Raw genomic sequence first — 14,313 nt, forward strand, 5'->3', positions numbered from 1 at the left:
GAGGATGCTAGGATCACGAAATACTCCTTTAACATAAACTTTATAATAATTATGATATTTCTTTAAAAGCTTAATAAAATGAAGAACATGAAATTTCTTTCAAATTCAATTAATCTGATAAATAAAGTAATTTCTCATAACCCTGAGATATCATTGGTAAAATTGAGAACAGTTTTGCATCCATAAGTACAAAACAATAAAATTTTAAAATTAGTTCTGCTGGGCTTCTGGCTGTTCTAGGGCGACCACTATTGCCAGCATTTCTGTTAATAAATTCTACATACTTCTCATGTAATTGTATGTCCTGAATCTGATGGAAGACGTAAGTTTGGAAAATGAGCTTTAAACAATCGTATGGTTTCTGGTTGACTCCACGTGCTACCGAATGTCACAACCATAAAGATACCGTATGCTCTTCCAACGTGAATTGGGGTTGAAGTTGTTGAGCTTCAGCTACGATTTTAAGTAAATGAGGTTGTTATGTCAGTGGCAGTGCTTATAGTTGTGACTTTCGTCCAACTGGTCCATGGTTCAACTCTATTCAGTCACTTTTGTCACACTTAGACAAAAGTGGCCCAAGCAGTTTTAAGACTAGGTTACGTAATTGGCCATATCTTGAATTATCTTCACATGTATTCCATCGATTTAATTGGAACAAAGCTTATCTGATGGCCAAAAAAATTATCTTGATAGATGTAAATTCAAACCAAAACATAAGCGGCATACTTGTGTCATTTTATTTTCAAAATTTTACAAATTTTATTGTTACACCCTGTACATGTATATACTTTCAAAAATTCTGTTAAAAAAATAGAAATGTCTAGTTTACTCACTGCAAAATGATATTGGAATTATCATCATGCAGATACGAAATACATATGTACGCACATTCGATCAGGCTGAGTTCACAAGTATACCATGACATGTGTGAACTCAGTCTGATCGAATGAGCGTATTTCGTATAGCGAATAGTCCGAATACCTAATACCGTATACCGTATACTTCTATGTGTATGTGATCGCAGCCTTAGGCAGCGCAGTTTTAACTTGACAACAAATTTCGAACGTTTGAGGACTTTTTCTCAAGTTGTAAAACCTCCGGGACAGTGTCTCCCGGGGTCCACTAAAAACTTTTAACCGTTCGGATAAACTCAAGTGTTTGTATGAAAAGTTACGAATACCCTGACAAATACCCAATACTAGATGTACCGGTACCTTTACGAATGATTCCTGTGTATACATGTATGTAGTAAATCCATATTTGTATATTAATAAATTTATAAAAATAAATTTGTTTTAAAAACTATAGCATAATTCAAATTCAAAACCTCAATATTGACAGTCTAGATATACATTACTTTACATAAAGCATGTTTAGAGCAATTTTAAAATTGAAATGTTTTGAGTTCCTAAATATCTTTACAATTATTATTGTAGGCCTACTTATACATGTATGTATTAGGAGGGGTTGATTCATATATTTTCATGACTAAATTAGGGGTTCATTCATATAATACATTACTAAATGGTTGTTTATACCCGAGGGGCCGCTTGCGGCCCGAAGGATAAAGAACCGGTTTTTTTTCATTATATACCAGAATATTTTGTGATTTTTATTTCATCAAATCAATAACAAAAATTACGAGTAATATTATTAAAAAGCATCATGATTTTCCTTGCATTTTCCCTACTCGGCGATCTCACATTTGGGACTCCGGGTATAAACGCTGGTTACAACCTACCGACCCTTCAAATTTTTGTCTTGGAAGAGCAACCAAACTATTTTTTTTTTTGGCCAAAAGTAAAGATTTTGATTTGTATGAGCTGAAAGGTTTAAAATGCAATCGAGACACTCTATAATATTAAATCATCATTTTATTTTTTTGCAGTAATACATAGTCATACTTGTCTGATGGCATCAATGGACAGAGGCCTGCATGGACCACTAGTACCTCAACCAGATGTTTACATTCCAAGTCCAGACCAAGGTTTTGATTTTGATGCAGTCAAAGACCTCGTAATATGGGATCAATTTGGTAACAGGAAAAGGTTTCACACTTTATATCAAGAAACTAAGACAATCATTATATTTGTTAGGGTGAGTTTGTATGTTTTGTCAGTAAAATTCTTCATCTTGACTACAGTGAAAACCTCCTTCAGAGATGAAATGGTGGTGTATTCTTCTCAAAAAGCTCGTCCCACAGAAAAAAAAATTAGAGTAAAAAAACTCTAGTAAAAAACCAACTGGTTTCCGCATTAGGTTTTTAATTGGGAAAGAGCTTTGAGACAAACTATTAAATTAAGATGGCCGTTTTTAGCAATTATTATTAGCCTTAAGGGTAGACGAGGTATTGTTGGTCGAAGCAACTAAAAAATCAATTTTCATTATCTAGATCCATATATTATTGAAAAATAACACCTTGATGTTTTGCAAAACTTCATTCTACAAATCCTATACCTTGAAAACTTGCTTAATTTATTGTTCTTAATGAGTTATGTACGTTTTACAAAAGTGTTGTTGTTTCAGCCCTCTTTACAACATAACTCAAGAACCACAGGACCTACCAAATATATCTGTGATATTTGAATTCTTTTACACGTTCGCTATGAAATGAGCAATGCAGTTTTTGCCAAAGCTCACTACCATTGGCAAGATGCTGTGAATGACCAAATCGCAACAGTTTAAAATAATTAATAACCTTAAATTAGCAGTGAATTTTAACCTGTATTTACCAGTCAAAATAAGCTTATAAATTATCATTACTTTTGGGGCATTTCGTGATCCACAGCCTCATCCCCCCATTTTTACACCACTGGATAGTGGATACCTCTGGCTACATAATGTTTATGTACCAAATATTTCTTGCAGATTAATTCGCTTTAGCAAAAATATCGCTAAATTTGAATTTCGTTCTGGTGCACCAGAACGAAATTACAACACATTGTCTATGGAGCAGTGTAATACACTCATGCATAACTCGCAAACGCAAAATCAACTGAAATTTTGGAGTTAAGCTTTTTTCGTGGATATCTACTGAAAAATGTCATAAAAAGAGGATGCTAGGATCACGAAATCCTCCTTTAACCTGGAAAAAAAAAGCCCAAAAGATAACCATTCATTATTATTAAACTGTTAAAAATTAATTAAAGTTTAGCCTTTGTCATAATGGATGCAATTTTGAAATATGCACTTTGGTCTATAATGATGCTCTCGCAAAGAATGTAAGTTTGTCAACAATTAACTTTTTGATTTATTTGAAACTTTGAACATGTGAACCCTTTACATGCTGTATCAAAATGACTAATTGGTACTAGAGTTTATGACTTGTTAATGTTATGTATACAATAAATCTACAGATTGTTTGGATCTTATGTTAATTCTATTAATTCTGTCAGACTCATCCATTTTCAATGAAAACTGATGGGTACCGGGGTACTCAAGTTTGGTTTTGATAGGGGTGTGCCGCTGAGAATTTTAAAGTGGACCGATAACTATACCAATTTTTAAAGAAATTTGGACCCATTAATATATTAATATACCAAAAGTCAAAATTTTTGGCCAAATTTAACCAAAATTGTCTTAGTTTATACAAATTTTCCCCAAAATTTCAAAAATGTTGGCTAGATTGAGGCAAAATTGGGCTATTTTCTGAAAAAATTGAGAACATTTTGAAAAAGGACCCATTCATATATCAAAATTGGCCTAGAAAAAGGGGTCATTGATATACCAAAAGGCTGAAAATGCTACCCATATTTGCGGCACGTCCCTGTATGGTCGTTTGCACTGAGTCCCCCCCCCCCCTGGGTGGGTACCAATCATTTTGATACAGCTTGTATGATCTGAGGCATTTCAAATTGAATGTTTTTTTCCTTCCTGGTTCTTTGAAGTTTTTGTTTGAGGTATAGTCAGATGGATCTAATTTTTAACCTTACCAAATGTGATCTAGATGTGCTATGATATTAGGGTGGCCACAATGCTAGCTATTGTGTGTACCCCTGCCTACATACACAAATGTATGGTGGAAATTGTAACAGATTCTGCAGCAGTTGGAAAACTTTTGGGCATTTTGAATTCCATATAATTTGTCTCCTAGTAACTTCTGTGCAAACCTGACTACCTAATTAGATAGAAAATTTTCTGCTCAGTAATGAAGGTGAATATAGCATTTTGTATGCGTCACGCATAAAAAAGTTACGCACAAAATAAATTTTTGTCATCAAATAAAACTATTTTCCCAAAGATGTACAATTATGCTATATTCAGTTTTACAATCTAGACCCTCAGAGCAAAATCCTGTGCAAAAATCAGACAATTTGGTTGTGTAGTTTAGTAAATACAGGCCTTTGAAGGTCATAATTGGCACATAATAGCGCCCTCAATGGTGAAAATCACACATATTTACCTTAAAAGTCCTGGCAAAAGAGTTATTTTTGTGATTTCAGCCGTTTTAAAAATGTTGTAAAGAAGCAAATATAGCAATTATGACCCTGGATTTTTAATATTTGCATAAATGAACATTAAATAAACAAAAACAATACATCGCATGCCTTCTTTGGCTTTATTCCCACAATTATCGCTTCATGAATATGCAAATTTATGACAAAATCAGGATTTAACAAAAAATGGGGTAAAATGGCCAATTTTGTGAATCTTTAAAAGGCTGTATCTTCAAGAACGGATTGTCCGATTGAGTTGATTCAAAAGCTTTTTTAAATCATTTTGCAGAAGGAACAATCCTGACAGAAAAAGTAATTCCAGGGGTGGGTTTGAAATTTTCATGTGACCACCCTATTTTTTTGATAGGCCCCTAGTACTCATAATTTTTATTGCTTTGATATCAAAGTCTTAACATATTTCTCATTTTTGGCATTGATCAGTCTCCATTTGGGTCATCAATAACAGTTAGTTTTTATCTTCATTTTTATCCACAGCATTTTCTGTGCTATGTCTGCAAGGAATATGTTGAAGGTAATGCATTTTGTTTATTCTGTCAGCAACTTGTGTCACTAGAGCACAGTACACTACTATGTAGTCCAATTGTTAATTGTTTTTTGGTGTTTTTCTTCCTTAAATACTCAGTGCTATTAAAGAGGGCACTGTTCATACTATGATACTTATCAAGAGAGGACTCTCTTTATGTTACTGTAAGATTTAATTTGTGGCAATGCTTCCCAATGTAAATTTTAATAGTTCTTTTCCTCCTAATTTTCCCCTCAGATCTTGCCAAGATACCTAGAGATTACCTCCAGGTAAGCTAGCTGCATTGGATCCCTGGGGGCCACTCATGTATAAAATTTGTAAGCATCCACATGAATTGACTTTAAAAATTGACCATAAGCGAGGATGTCAAAATCTTGTCAACCTAAACGAGGATTTACTCAAATAAAAAAACACCATACGTGAGGAATTGGCTTGAAATTTGCCCCTAAACAAGGATAGACATTGCGTGTGTCGGTATGAGTGTCATTCAGTGATGATGATCGGGTATTCAAGCCGCAATTGAAGTCGGCTCCGAATTGTTTTAAATCATTTAGAAACCACACTTTTGTGCTTAATAACTTGATAAATATGTCACCACTAATGGCCGTTAATTGAGTAATTAAAAAAAATACCCTAAGTGAGGGTCGTTCTTTAAAAAAACACCCCTTCTTCCAATAAAATGAGTGTTTTGAGACCCTAATCGCGGATCCGTGTGGATCCTCGTTTTGCTTTTCAAAACCACCCTAAATCCATGTTTTCTTTCACGCGGATGCTTACCAGTATAATTCTGAGTGGCTCCCCCGGGCAATGGAGTGTTCCATTTGATATACACACTCCCTATGTGGAAGAACTAGCTTTTAGCTTATAAGGAATTTTCAACATTTCACATATGTGATGCGATCAAGCCAAATCAGTTGAGAACTTGGAAATATTGATTTTGAGATATAGCCAAACAAAGGAAGTATTTCTTTTTGTTTCCTCTTGTTTTGGAAACTCTTTAATTGCTCATATCTTTAGAACTGGTTTTTCAATTTCAATACAGATTTTTGCAAAATCCAGCTTTGTAAAGGCTTTTTACTTTCCTATAAGAAACTGAACATTTTATATAACCGAGTTCCGACTGATTTTGCTTGATCACATCACATATATTAGGGAGGGAGGGGCCCAGCAAAAACAAAAACGTTTATAATAAGTTATATTTTGGCTTTTTGTTTACATAAAAACGTTTTAGTAACATTAAAATGTCGGGTTATAGAAAGGTCATGAAAACGTTTTAAAACGTTTTGTATGAAAACACACTACAACAATATTTTTAAATGTTTTCAAAAATGTTATTATAAACTATTTTTGCAAACATTTTTTGCCAAATATATTGTCAACACTTTTAACATTATGTTAAAATATTTGCACCCAGCAAACACAGAAATGTTCTTAAAATGTTTTTGTTTTTTTCAAAACGTTTTAAGGTCATGAAAACGTTTTTAAAACGTTATTGCAAATATTTTGGGCAAACATTTTTCGCAAAATATTTTTTCAACCCAAAAATAACATTCTGTTTAGTATCAAGTTTTCAAAAATGTTTTTGGAATGCTATTAAAACGTTTTTATACCCTTTATATAGCCCGACATTTAAACGTTTTTTTGTAAAACATTTTTTGTTTGCTGAGCAGTAGATTATCAAAAAATGATTTTTAATGTTATGAAAACGTTTTATACCCTTAATATACCCTTTATTTAACTCGACATTTAAACGTTTTCTGACAACCTTTTATAACCTTTTGCGAATGATGTCAAAAACGTTTTGTGTTTGCTGGGGGAGGGTTAGCCTCTTACATTTATAGGATGTCATTGAAAGTTTGCATTGCTCCCCCTTTGCAACATGAATGATCTAAAATGTGTTTATGGTATCTATGTCATTTATCTCCTTGACAGGAAGCAAAGGTCAGACTAGTAGTTATTGGATGTGCACCACACACATACATCAGAGTAAGTTTGGTACCAGATGTCTAATGCTGGTTTCATTTGATTCTTTACTACCGCTTTCCGCTTTGCCGCTCTGACAACGATTTTGCTTCACTGCGCAGTCGCACCAGGATATATCAATCACTCCACTGTTTTGCCTAAAGCGGTTAACCGCTTGGAGTTAACTCGAGAGCTTTGCTTTGACGTATGAGAACAGGATATGATTTTTGGCCAATGAGCACAGAGCAGTGCTGGTGAGCGGCAACATTGGCTTTCAGAGTCATGCCGTTGTTGCTCAGCGATGTTGCATGATGAAGCATCACTCCACTCAATGGCAAGCGGCAGAAAGTATGAAACCAGCATAAAACTAAATATTAATGTGCCTAATACAAAATGTGCATGAGGAATGTTGATTGATGCAAATTATCATCATTGTTGTATACTCATAGTCATGTTTGTTGCAACCATACTGGCTGGCATTCTTTAATATGATGATGATAGCATGATGACGATCTTGGATGGCCTCCAACTACCTCAAATTGAATGATTCCAAAACAGAATTCTTCGTTGCCGGCTCTGTCTACAGCCTCACATAAACCACCTCCGCCAAACTATCAATTTTCATATCAAGAATCTGTGGCGCATCCGTAGTTTCATCGACTTTAACACCTGTCATCATGTTGCACGAGCCTTAATAACATCAAGGCTTGACTACTGTAATGCTCTCTTTACTCATCTATCTGCCACAGACATTTGTCGACTTCAGCGTCTCCAAAATGCCGCCGCAAGAGCCATCTTTGCTGTCGGTCGGAGAGTTGACGCTGCCTCACTGCTGGTCAAATTACACTGGCTCCCCATCTCCAACCGCATTACTTTCAAGCTTCTGCTATATGTTTACAAATCTATGCATAAACTCGCTCCAGTGTACTTATCTGACTGTTTCACTCAATATGTTCCTGGCCGGCCTCTCAGATCATTGGGTGATACCACTTGCTTGGCAATTTCCAAAGCAAGTATCACTGCCTTTGGTGAAAAGCGATTTCACATCATTGCTGCCCAAGCCTGGAATGAACTCCCCATTGCCATCAGATCGGCTCCATCCATTGATTCTTTCAAGAGACTGTTGAAATCATATTTATTCTGATGTATTTTGTATTATGTATTATGTTTTATGATATTTTTGTACACGCTATGGTACTTTTGTGTATAGCGTTCTAAATGCAGTGTATTATTATTATTATGATATATGATAATGATGATGATGATGATGATGACATCAACAATGACAATGATTATTTAAATGACAATGACATTATATTTGTGATGATAACAACTATATTGATGCTACATGTATATTGACAGTGGTAATTATATTGCTGATAATGATATTGACAATTGAATATATGACAAAACCACTTAAGTCCATACTTTGGCCAAATTGAGATAAGCATGGGAAAGTGTTGCTATACATAGGCCTGTCATATGTATGAAAGAACAACTCAAATTCATCCTCTGTGTCTATTGAGCATGTGAAAAATAGCATATGTATGAAAGAATCAACCCAAGTCCATGATTTGAGTCTTGTAACACATTGATTGAAATCCAGTATGTATAAAAGTCCACTTGTAACATCTGCATTGCGGGAGAGTGACTTTTGAAAAAAAAAAGGGTTTAATCAAGGAAAGTGTGTGGTTTATATTACATGGCAGAATGCTTATCAACATTATACATAACTGTGTGCTTTATTTTGTATTATCTTACTAGTGGTAATATCATTCCAACATTATTGTCTTTGAATATGATTCAAAAAACCACCCAAGTCCAGAATTTAAAATGGACCCCACAAAGTCCCTGAAATGCTAATCGGCATACCTAATACAGTTTAACCAACCATATTGACCAGGTAAATCTAACTGAAGGAATTAAAATGATACACAGGTTTTTTTTCTCAAAATCACTTCCCATGGACTTGGGTGGGTTTTGGATTCATGTATTCAATGATGAGTTTGATATAGGTGATGATGATGATAACATTGATGATGATGATGATGACAGTGGCGGTGGTGATGATGATGTGATGATAACGGTTGTTGCCACTGATGACAATGACAACATCAATGATTATTTAAATGATTTATGATATCAGTTATTGTCAGTTGATACCCACTAACTTTGAATATTACTGTTGGCAAAGAACTACCACCTGGTGCAGATGCAAGTTGGGTTGAATGGAAATACCTCAATAGGTTAAGGTCTGGTGTAGGAAGATGTAAAGTCAACCTCAGCAAATTGGGGATATCAAAAGAATACAGATGTAACCTGCGATTGTGGAACAGAACCACAAACAATGGATCACCTGCTGTGCTGCCCTCAACTGGAACAAACATGCACAACTGCTAACTTAGCAGTTTACAAAATATGAGAATGCCGAAAAGTGTGTTCAGCACTGGCTGAAACACATTTAATCATGTGCCATGGACATGCTATAAGAAGAAGAATATGCTGATGCTTTTGATGCTGCTGATTTTGATAATGATGGTGGTGGTGGTAGTGGTAACTTTAAAGATGATGATGATGACAAGGACAACAACATTGATACTGGTGATGATGAGAATGATATAATTAATTTAATGATAATAACATTAACCATAATTTCTCTTTATTTCCTTTGGCAGGAATTTCGTCAAGAAACCCGCTTTCCTCATGAATTTTATTGTGATCCAGACAGGGATTTGCATAAAGCACTTGGTCTAAGGTTGGACGGAACACATGGAAAAGGTTAGTGTATTGTGTAACCCTATCAGTGGCACACAATAATCAGTCCCAGAACGATATTAATATATACTGACATAATCATGTTCTGGGTCTGAACCGGTTTGCTTTGAAATCTTGATGGCAAACTGGGCAAAAGAAGCACATGTTAACACTTCACACAGCTTTTTAGCCCCTTATTCGTGCTGCGTGAATCATTGTATTGTGGACCATCCTTCTGATACTTGAGTGTTTGGACAACTGGAACACTTACAATTTTGACAGGTCTTTTGTCTACCTCTGTGTCTTTAAACAGACAAGGATGATAAAATTGTAATCTTCGCAAAATATGAAAGTACCAGGGACTGTAAACCCACTAGCATGCATATTGCCTCTTGGATAAAAAGGAACATCTATCAAACCAAAATTCACCTTGATTATGGGCCAAAATAGTACTTTATTGAATGGGTCCACTTTCAAATTATCATTGGCAAATCTCTACCCAAACCAAATTTATGAGTACCCCTGGGCCCAAGCCATCCACAACTAAGGGCCCATATACCTATTTATGTACCAGTGCGTAGTCTTCCCCAGCCAAGCTTCAACACACTGCTGTCACAATGCTCACATTGCCAAGCTGGGAAAAGCTAGTCTGCGCATCAGTTTTTAGGTATGGGCCTTTTTTTAAACAAGTTTTGCCTGTGTTATGTATCTTCTAATAATGCTTTTGAATTTTGTCTTCTGGATTTTACAGCCAGCCCACATGTGAAGTCATCCGTTATATCTGGTGTGTTACAAAGCACATGGCGAGCTGTTAAAAGTATGCATTATCAAGGCGATATGATGCAGCAAGGAGGACAGTTTATTGTAGGCCCAGGTAAGATGATGTAGACTCTATAGTTACATGTCTTTGGTCAGGTCAGTATGATACAGACTATAGCATGGCATGCCCATAAAATTAGTAAATTAGTATACATTACCAAGGCAATATGGTGCAACAAGGAGGACAGTTTATTGTAGGTCCATGTAATAAGCTATATAACTGAAGAGGTTCATCGATCGGGTCTGTTGATTAATCAGCTATTAAAGTTCTTTGTCAAGACCAAAGGTATGACTTATGATTTCTGCTAATAGTTTTGTCTGAAACCTCTGGCTTTCTCAAAGTGATTGATGTTGTTATTGTCGGATCCATCTGCTTGAATTGAGGATTCGAGGAAGAAAACCGCCTGGCAAGATGGGTCAAGGAATCAGTATGGATTCGCAAGACAGGAGTCAACACCATAAACAGAAACAAGGGGACAGTCTGTATAAATCACATCCTCTACTCAAGAACAAAGTTGGAGATAGGAGTACTTCTGATAAAACAATAACATTTGGTCAGGATTCAATCCCTTTCAAAGTAGATGGATGAATAACAACATTACTTGCTTTGAGAAAGCCAGAATGTATCTGGCGAAACGGTCAGCAGAAAATCTTTGGTCTTGACAATAAATATAGCTAAGCTACATGTAGGTCCTTGGTCAGGTCAGTATGATATACAGATTATAGCATTGTGTGCTGTTAAAAGTATTCATTACCAAGGCGATATGATGCAAAAAAAGAGGACAGTTTATTTGCTTTTATTGAAAGCCCAAGGAAAGATGGTATAGACTGTCATAATATGTAGCCTCTTGGTCATGTTAGTGTAATACAGACTATAGCTGGGGTCGCTTTATGGTAATAACTAATATATAGCTAGATCCTTACTCAGGTCTGTGGGTTGCACACTATATAGGCTGGTAGCATTCACAGTGTTTTTGTTCCACACAGGTTTTCAAAAGCACATTTTGGAACTATTTTTCTTTCTCCAAGGTCTTTAAATAAGGAACTACAATTTAGCTTGAGAATTGATCCCCTTAAAAAACTGATGCATGTTTTAAGGTTAATAAATGTGTATCACTTCTAAGGGGGACCATCCCCGGTTCTGATATCTGCAATCAATCCTAGGTTCCAGGATCGTGCATAGGTAAAAAACTGTGCACGTTAAGCCTGTGCGACAATACTCAATTTGAGGTATGCACGTATATAGGAAGAAGAAGAAGAAAAAGAAGAGTGAAATTGTAGAAAATAATGCACACATGCTGAGATGTTGATGCGTCTAATGCATGAACCCCACATCTAATGTATGTGGTCTGAAAGGGGGAGTGCATTAAACGCATCAACATCTTGATAGAAGTGCATTACTTGGGGCAATATCTCGAGCAACAAGTGATATGCATTTATTAACCTAATTCATACACAAGAAAAAAAACATGATTTTTGCTGTTTTTGTAACAAAATTATCACTAAAAATGTTGAAAAATAGAACCAAATATAAATGCAGCAACCGGCCCCAACAAGAAATCCTCAGTGTTTCCCATAGTAGGTGTTTAGAATTGTTTACACTGTAGGAGCTACATGTAATGCACCACCCAGTGCATTCAAAATTACAAATTGCAACTGGTGGTGTAATTGCACATGTTTTTTATGCCAATAGCCCATATCTATGAGTTGGGGACTGAAGTATGAAGTATCTATCCGTGCATGTTCTTTATTACTCTTTCTATATATTGATTTCAGGTAAGAAACTCCACTATGCATGGAGGGATAGAAATAGTCAGGACCATACCTCAGTCAATCAGCTGCTAGCAGAAGCTGGTGTTCAACAGATTAATCTTCCAAATGATCCCAGGATTATCCAAGTATGATGTTCCTAATGTGATGAAAGGGGTTCTATAAGAGACTTTATTTTGCATGGAGAGATGGGAAAAGTCAGGGCCACACATCAGTCAACCACTGAGTTGCTAGCAGAAGGTGGTGTCCAACAGATTAATCTACCAAGTCGCATATCCCAGGATTATCCAAGTATGATCAGGGCCTTGACAGCCGCTTCAGAAGTACTTTACAGCGTGGCAAGCGGTCATTGATCCTGTCATTGAGTATCCCGGAACTACCGGTCACATACGGCGCACGAGAATGTGCACTAGCTATATATACGCGCTGCTAACCGTGTAGTACGCTAGTGCAGGCCACAAGTTACCAGCGTCTGTTAGCACCCCATTAGTACCCCATGGCAATGCCCATACATGTGTCAAATTTGTGATTTGCTGCACTTTATTGTCAGACTCCGTAGCGTTCAAATTTGGCTGGTCCAAGTTTTACAGTGGGGGGGGGAGCTGGTATGATGTGCATATTATGGTGAAAGGGTGGATCTATTCCACATTATGCATGCAGAGATAGGAATAGTCAAGACAAAGTTCACCTGTATTGAAATACTGTAGCGAGTCCACAGTGTTTATCTCCCAAGCAAGGAATTTTGCGTACACGCAATCAAAATTGCAAAAGGGCTTATTGCAATACCAAAATATAGTTTGATGGCAATCTTGCAGAGACTAAAATGTAATATGTGCAATATTTTATTATGCGGTTTGTAATAATAGGTGATCATGTGCAAAATTATCTTAGTTACAAAGTTTAATATAATTTTGTTTATGAAACCCAATGTGCCTATTTCGTAAGTGCCTTAAATATTCTATGAACCATTGAAATGGATTCAATGCCTCTATGCACTTTTTTGATCAAATCTGACCATCTACTTTTACACCCGACCATGCATGTAAAGCATTGTATAGACTTTACAGCACACTTGTTGCATGATAAGAGTAATCCTTCAAGAAGCACCTCAGCTATTTTTTGGAGGGGGGGGGGAGCTTGGCGAAGCTGAGCAGCGAGGCCAAAGGCTGATTCACTTCGGCTCACTATATAGATTTTAATCTCAGCCGAGAGTCATTCTTGAAGGACTAGATAAGAGCTATGTATTCATTTTTCTAACTGTAAGATACTGGATATTTTAATATATCATTATTTAAAAGCTTTGTGTAAAACTTATACAGGCCCTGTTTTATGTACTTTTGCACTGTAAAACTTCTGTAATGGCATATAAATGCCATCAATCATTACTTACTCTACACTAGAGAACAATATTTTTGGGGCAAAAAAAAAAATGGTTTCATAATTTTGACCCGGTATTAACGGTGGGATACATATGATTTTTTTTCACAGAATTAGAGAAGGAGAACCGGGACTCGACCGCCATCCTGATAGAGCAAAAATTGGGGGTATTTGGTTTCCCTTGGAATGCGCTAGAGGCAATCGTAATTGTCATGCAAGTGCGACATGGCCGGATGATGGGCGCATTTGAGACACACACTTGATGCGTCTTAAAGATGACACACAGAATTGTTTTCGTTCATCTCCGTGCACCATTGGCAAGGACCTGAATACCTCCAATTTTCTCCCCATAGCTGATGACGCGATTGTATGTGGCGGTATAGGGAATCCTGGTTCTTCTTCTCTAATTCTGTGGGTGTTTTTAGAGAGATTGTATAATGTAAAGTATTTGAGCTTCCAGAAAAGAGCTTTATTGGGACAATGTATGCATGTAGCACACACAAGCATTTTATATTTTACAATATTTTGGCTCATGATCTTGGTTAATTTTGGTGGCAAACAGGCTCTTTAGCCCTTTTCTTTTCCTTTGCCTTCCTTATTTTCTCTTTAAATTTTTGTTAGGGGATACTTTTCTCTTTCATTTTTTATGGG

At 36.2% G+C, this 14,313-nt stretch overlaps 1 protein-coding gene across 1 annotated transcript; it reads left to right on the forward strand.

The window, feature by feature from the left end:
• Positions 1-1,893: 1,893 nt before the first annotated feature.
• On the forward strand, positions 1,894-14,033 carry LOC140145986 (peroxiredoxin-like 2C). Its single transcript, XM_072167720.1, has 7 exons — positions 1,894-2,097; positions 4,932-4,968; positions 5,218-5,249; positions 6,913-6,966; positions 9,618-9,720; positions 10,448-10,570; positions 12,292-14,033. Exons 1-7 carry the CDS (start codon positions 1,912-1,914, stop codon positions 12,417-12,419), a joined length of 663 nt encoding a protein of 220 aa, XP_072023821.1. The 5' UTR covers positions 1,894-1,911; the 3' UTR covers positions 12,420-14,033.
• The last annotated feature ends 280 nt before the right edge of the window (positions 14,034-14,313 follow it).

Source organism: Amphiura filiformis, chromosome 2, assembly GCF_039555335.1.
Source record: "Amphiura filiformis chromosome 2, Afil_fr2py, whole genome shotgun sequence".
In the NCBI taxonomy this organism is placed as follows: domain Eukaryota; kingdom Metazoa; phylum Echinodermata; class Ophiuroidea; order Amphilepidida; family Amphiuridae; genus Amphiura; species Amphiura filiformis.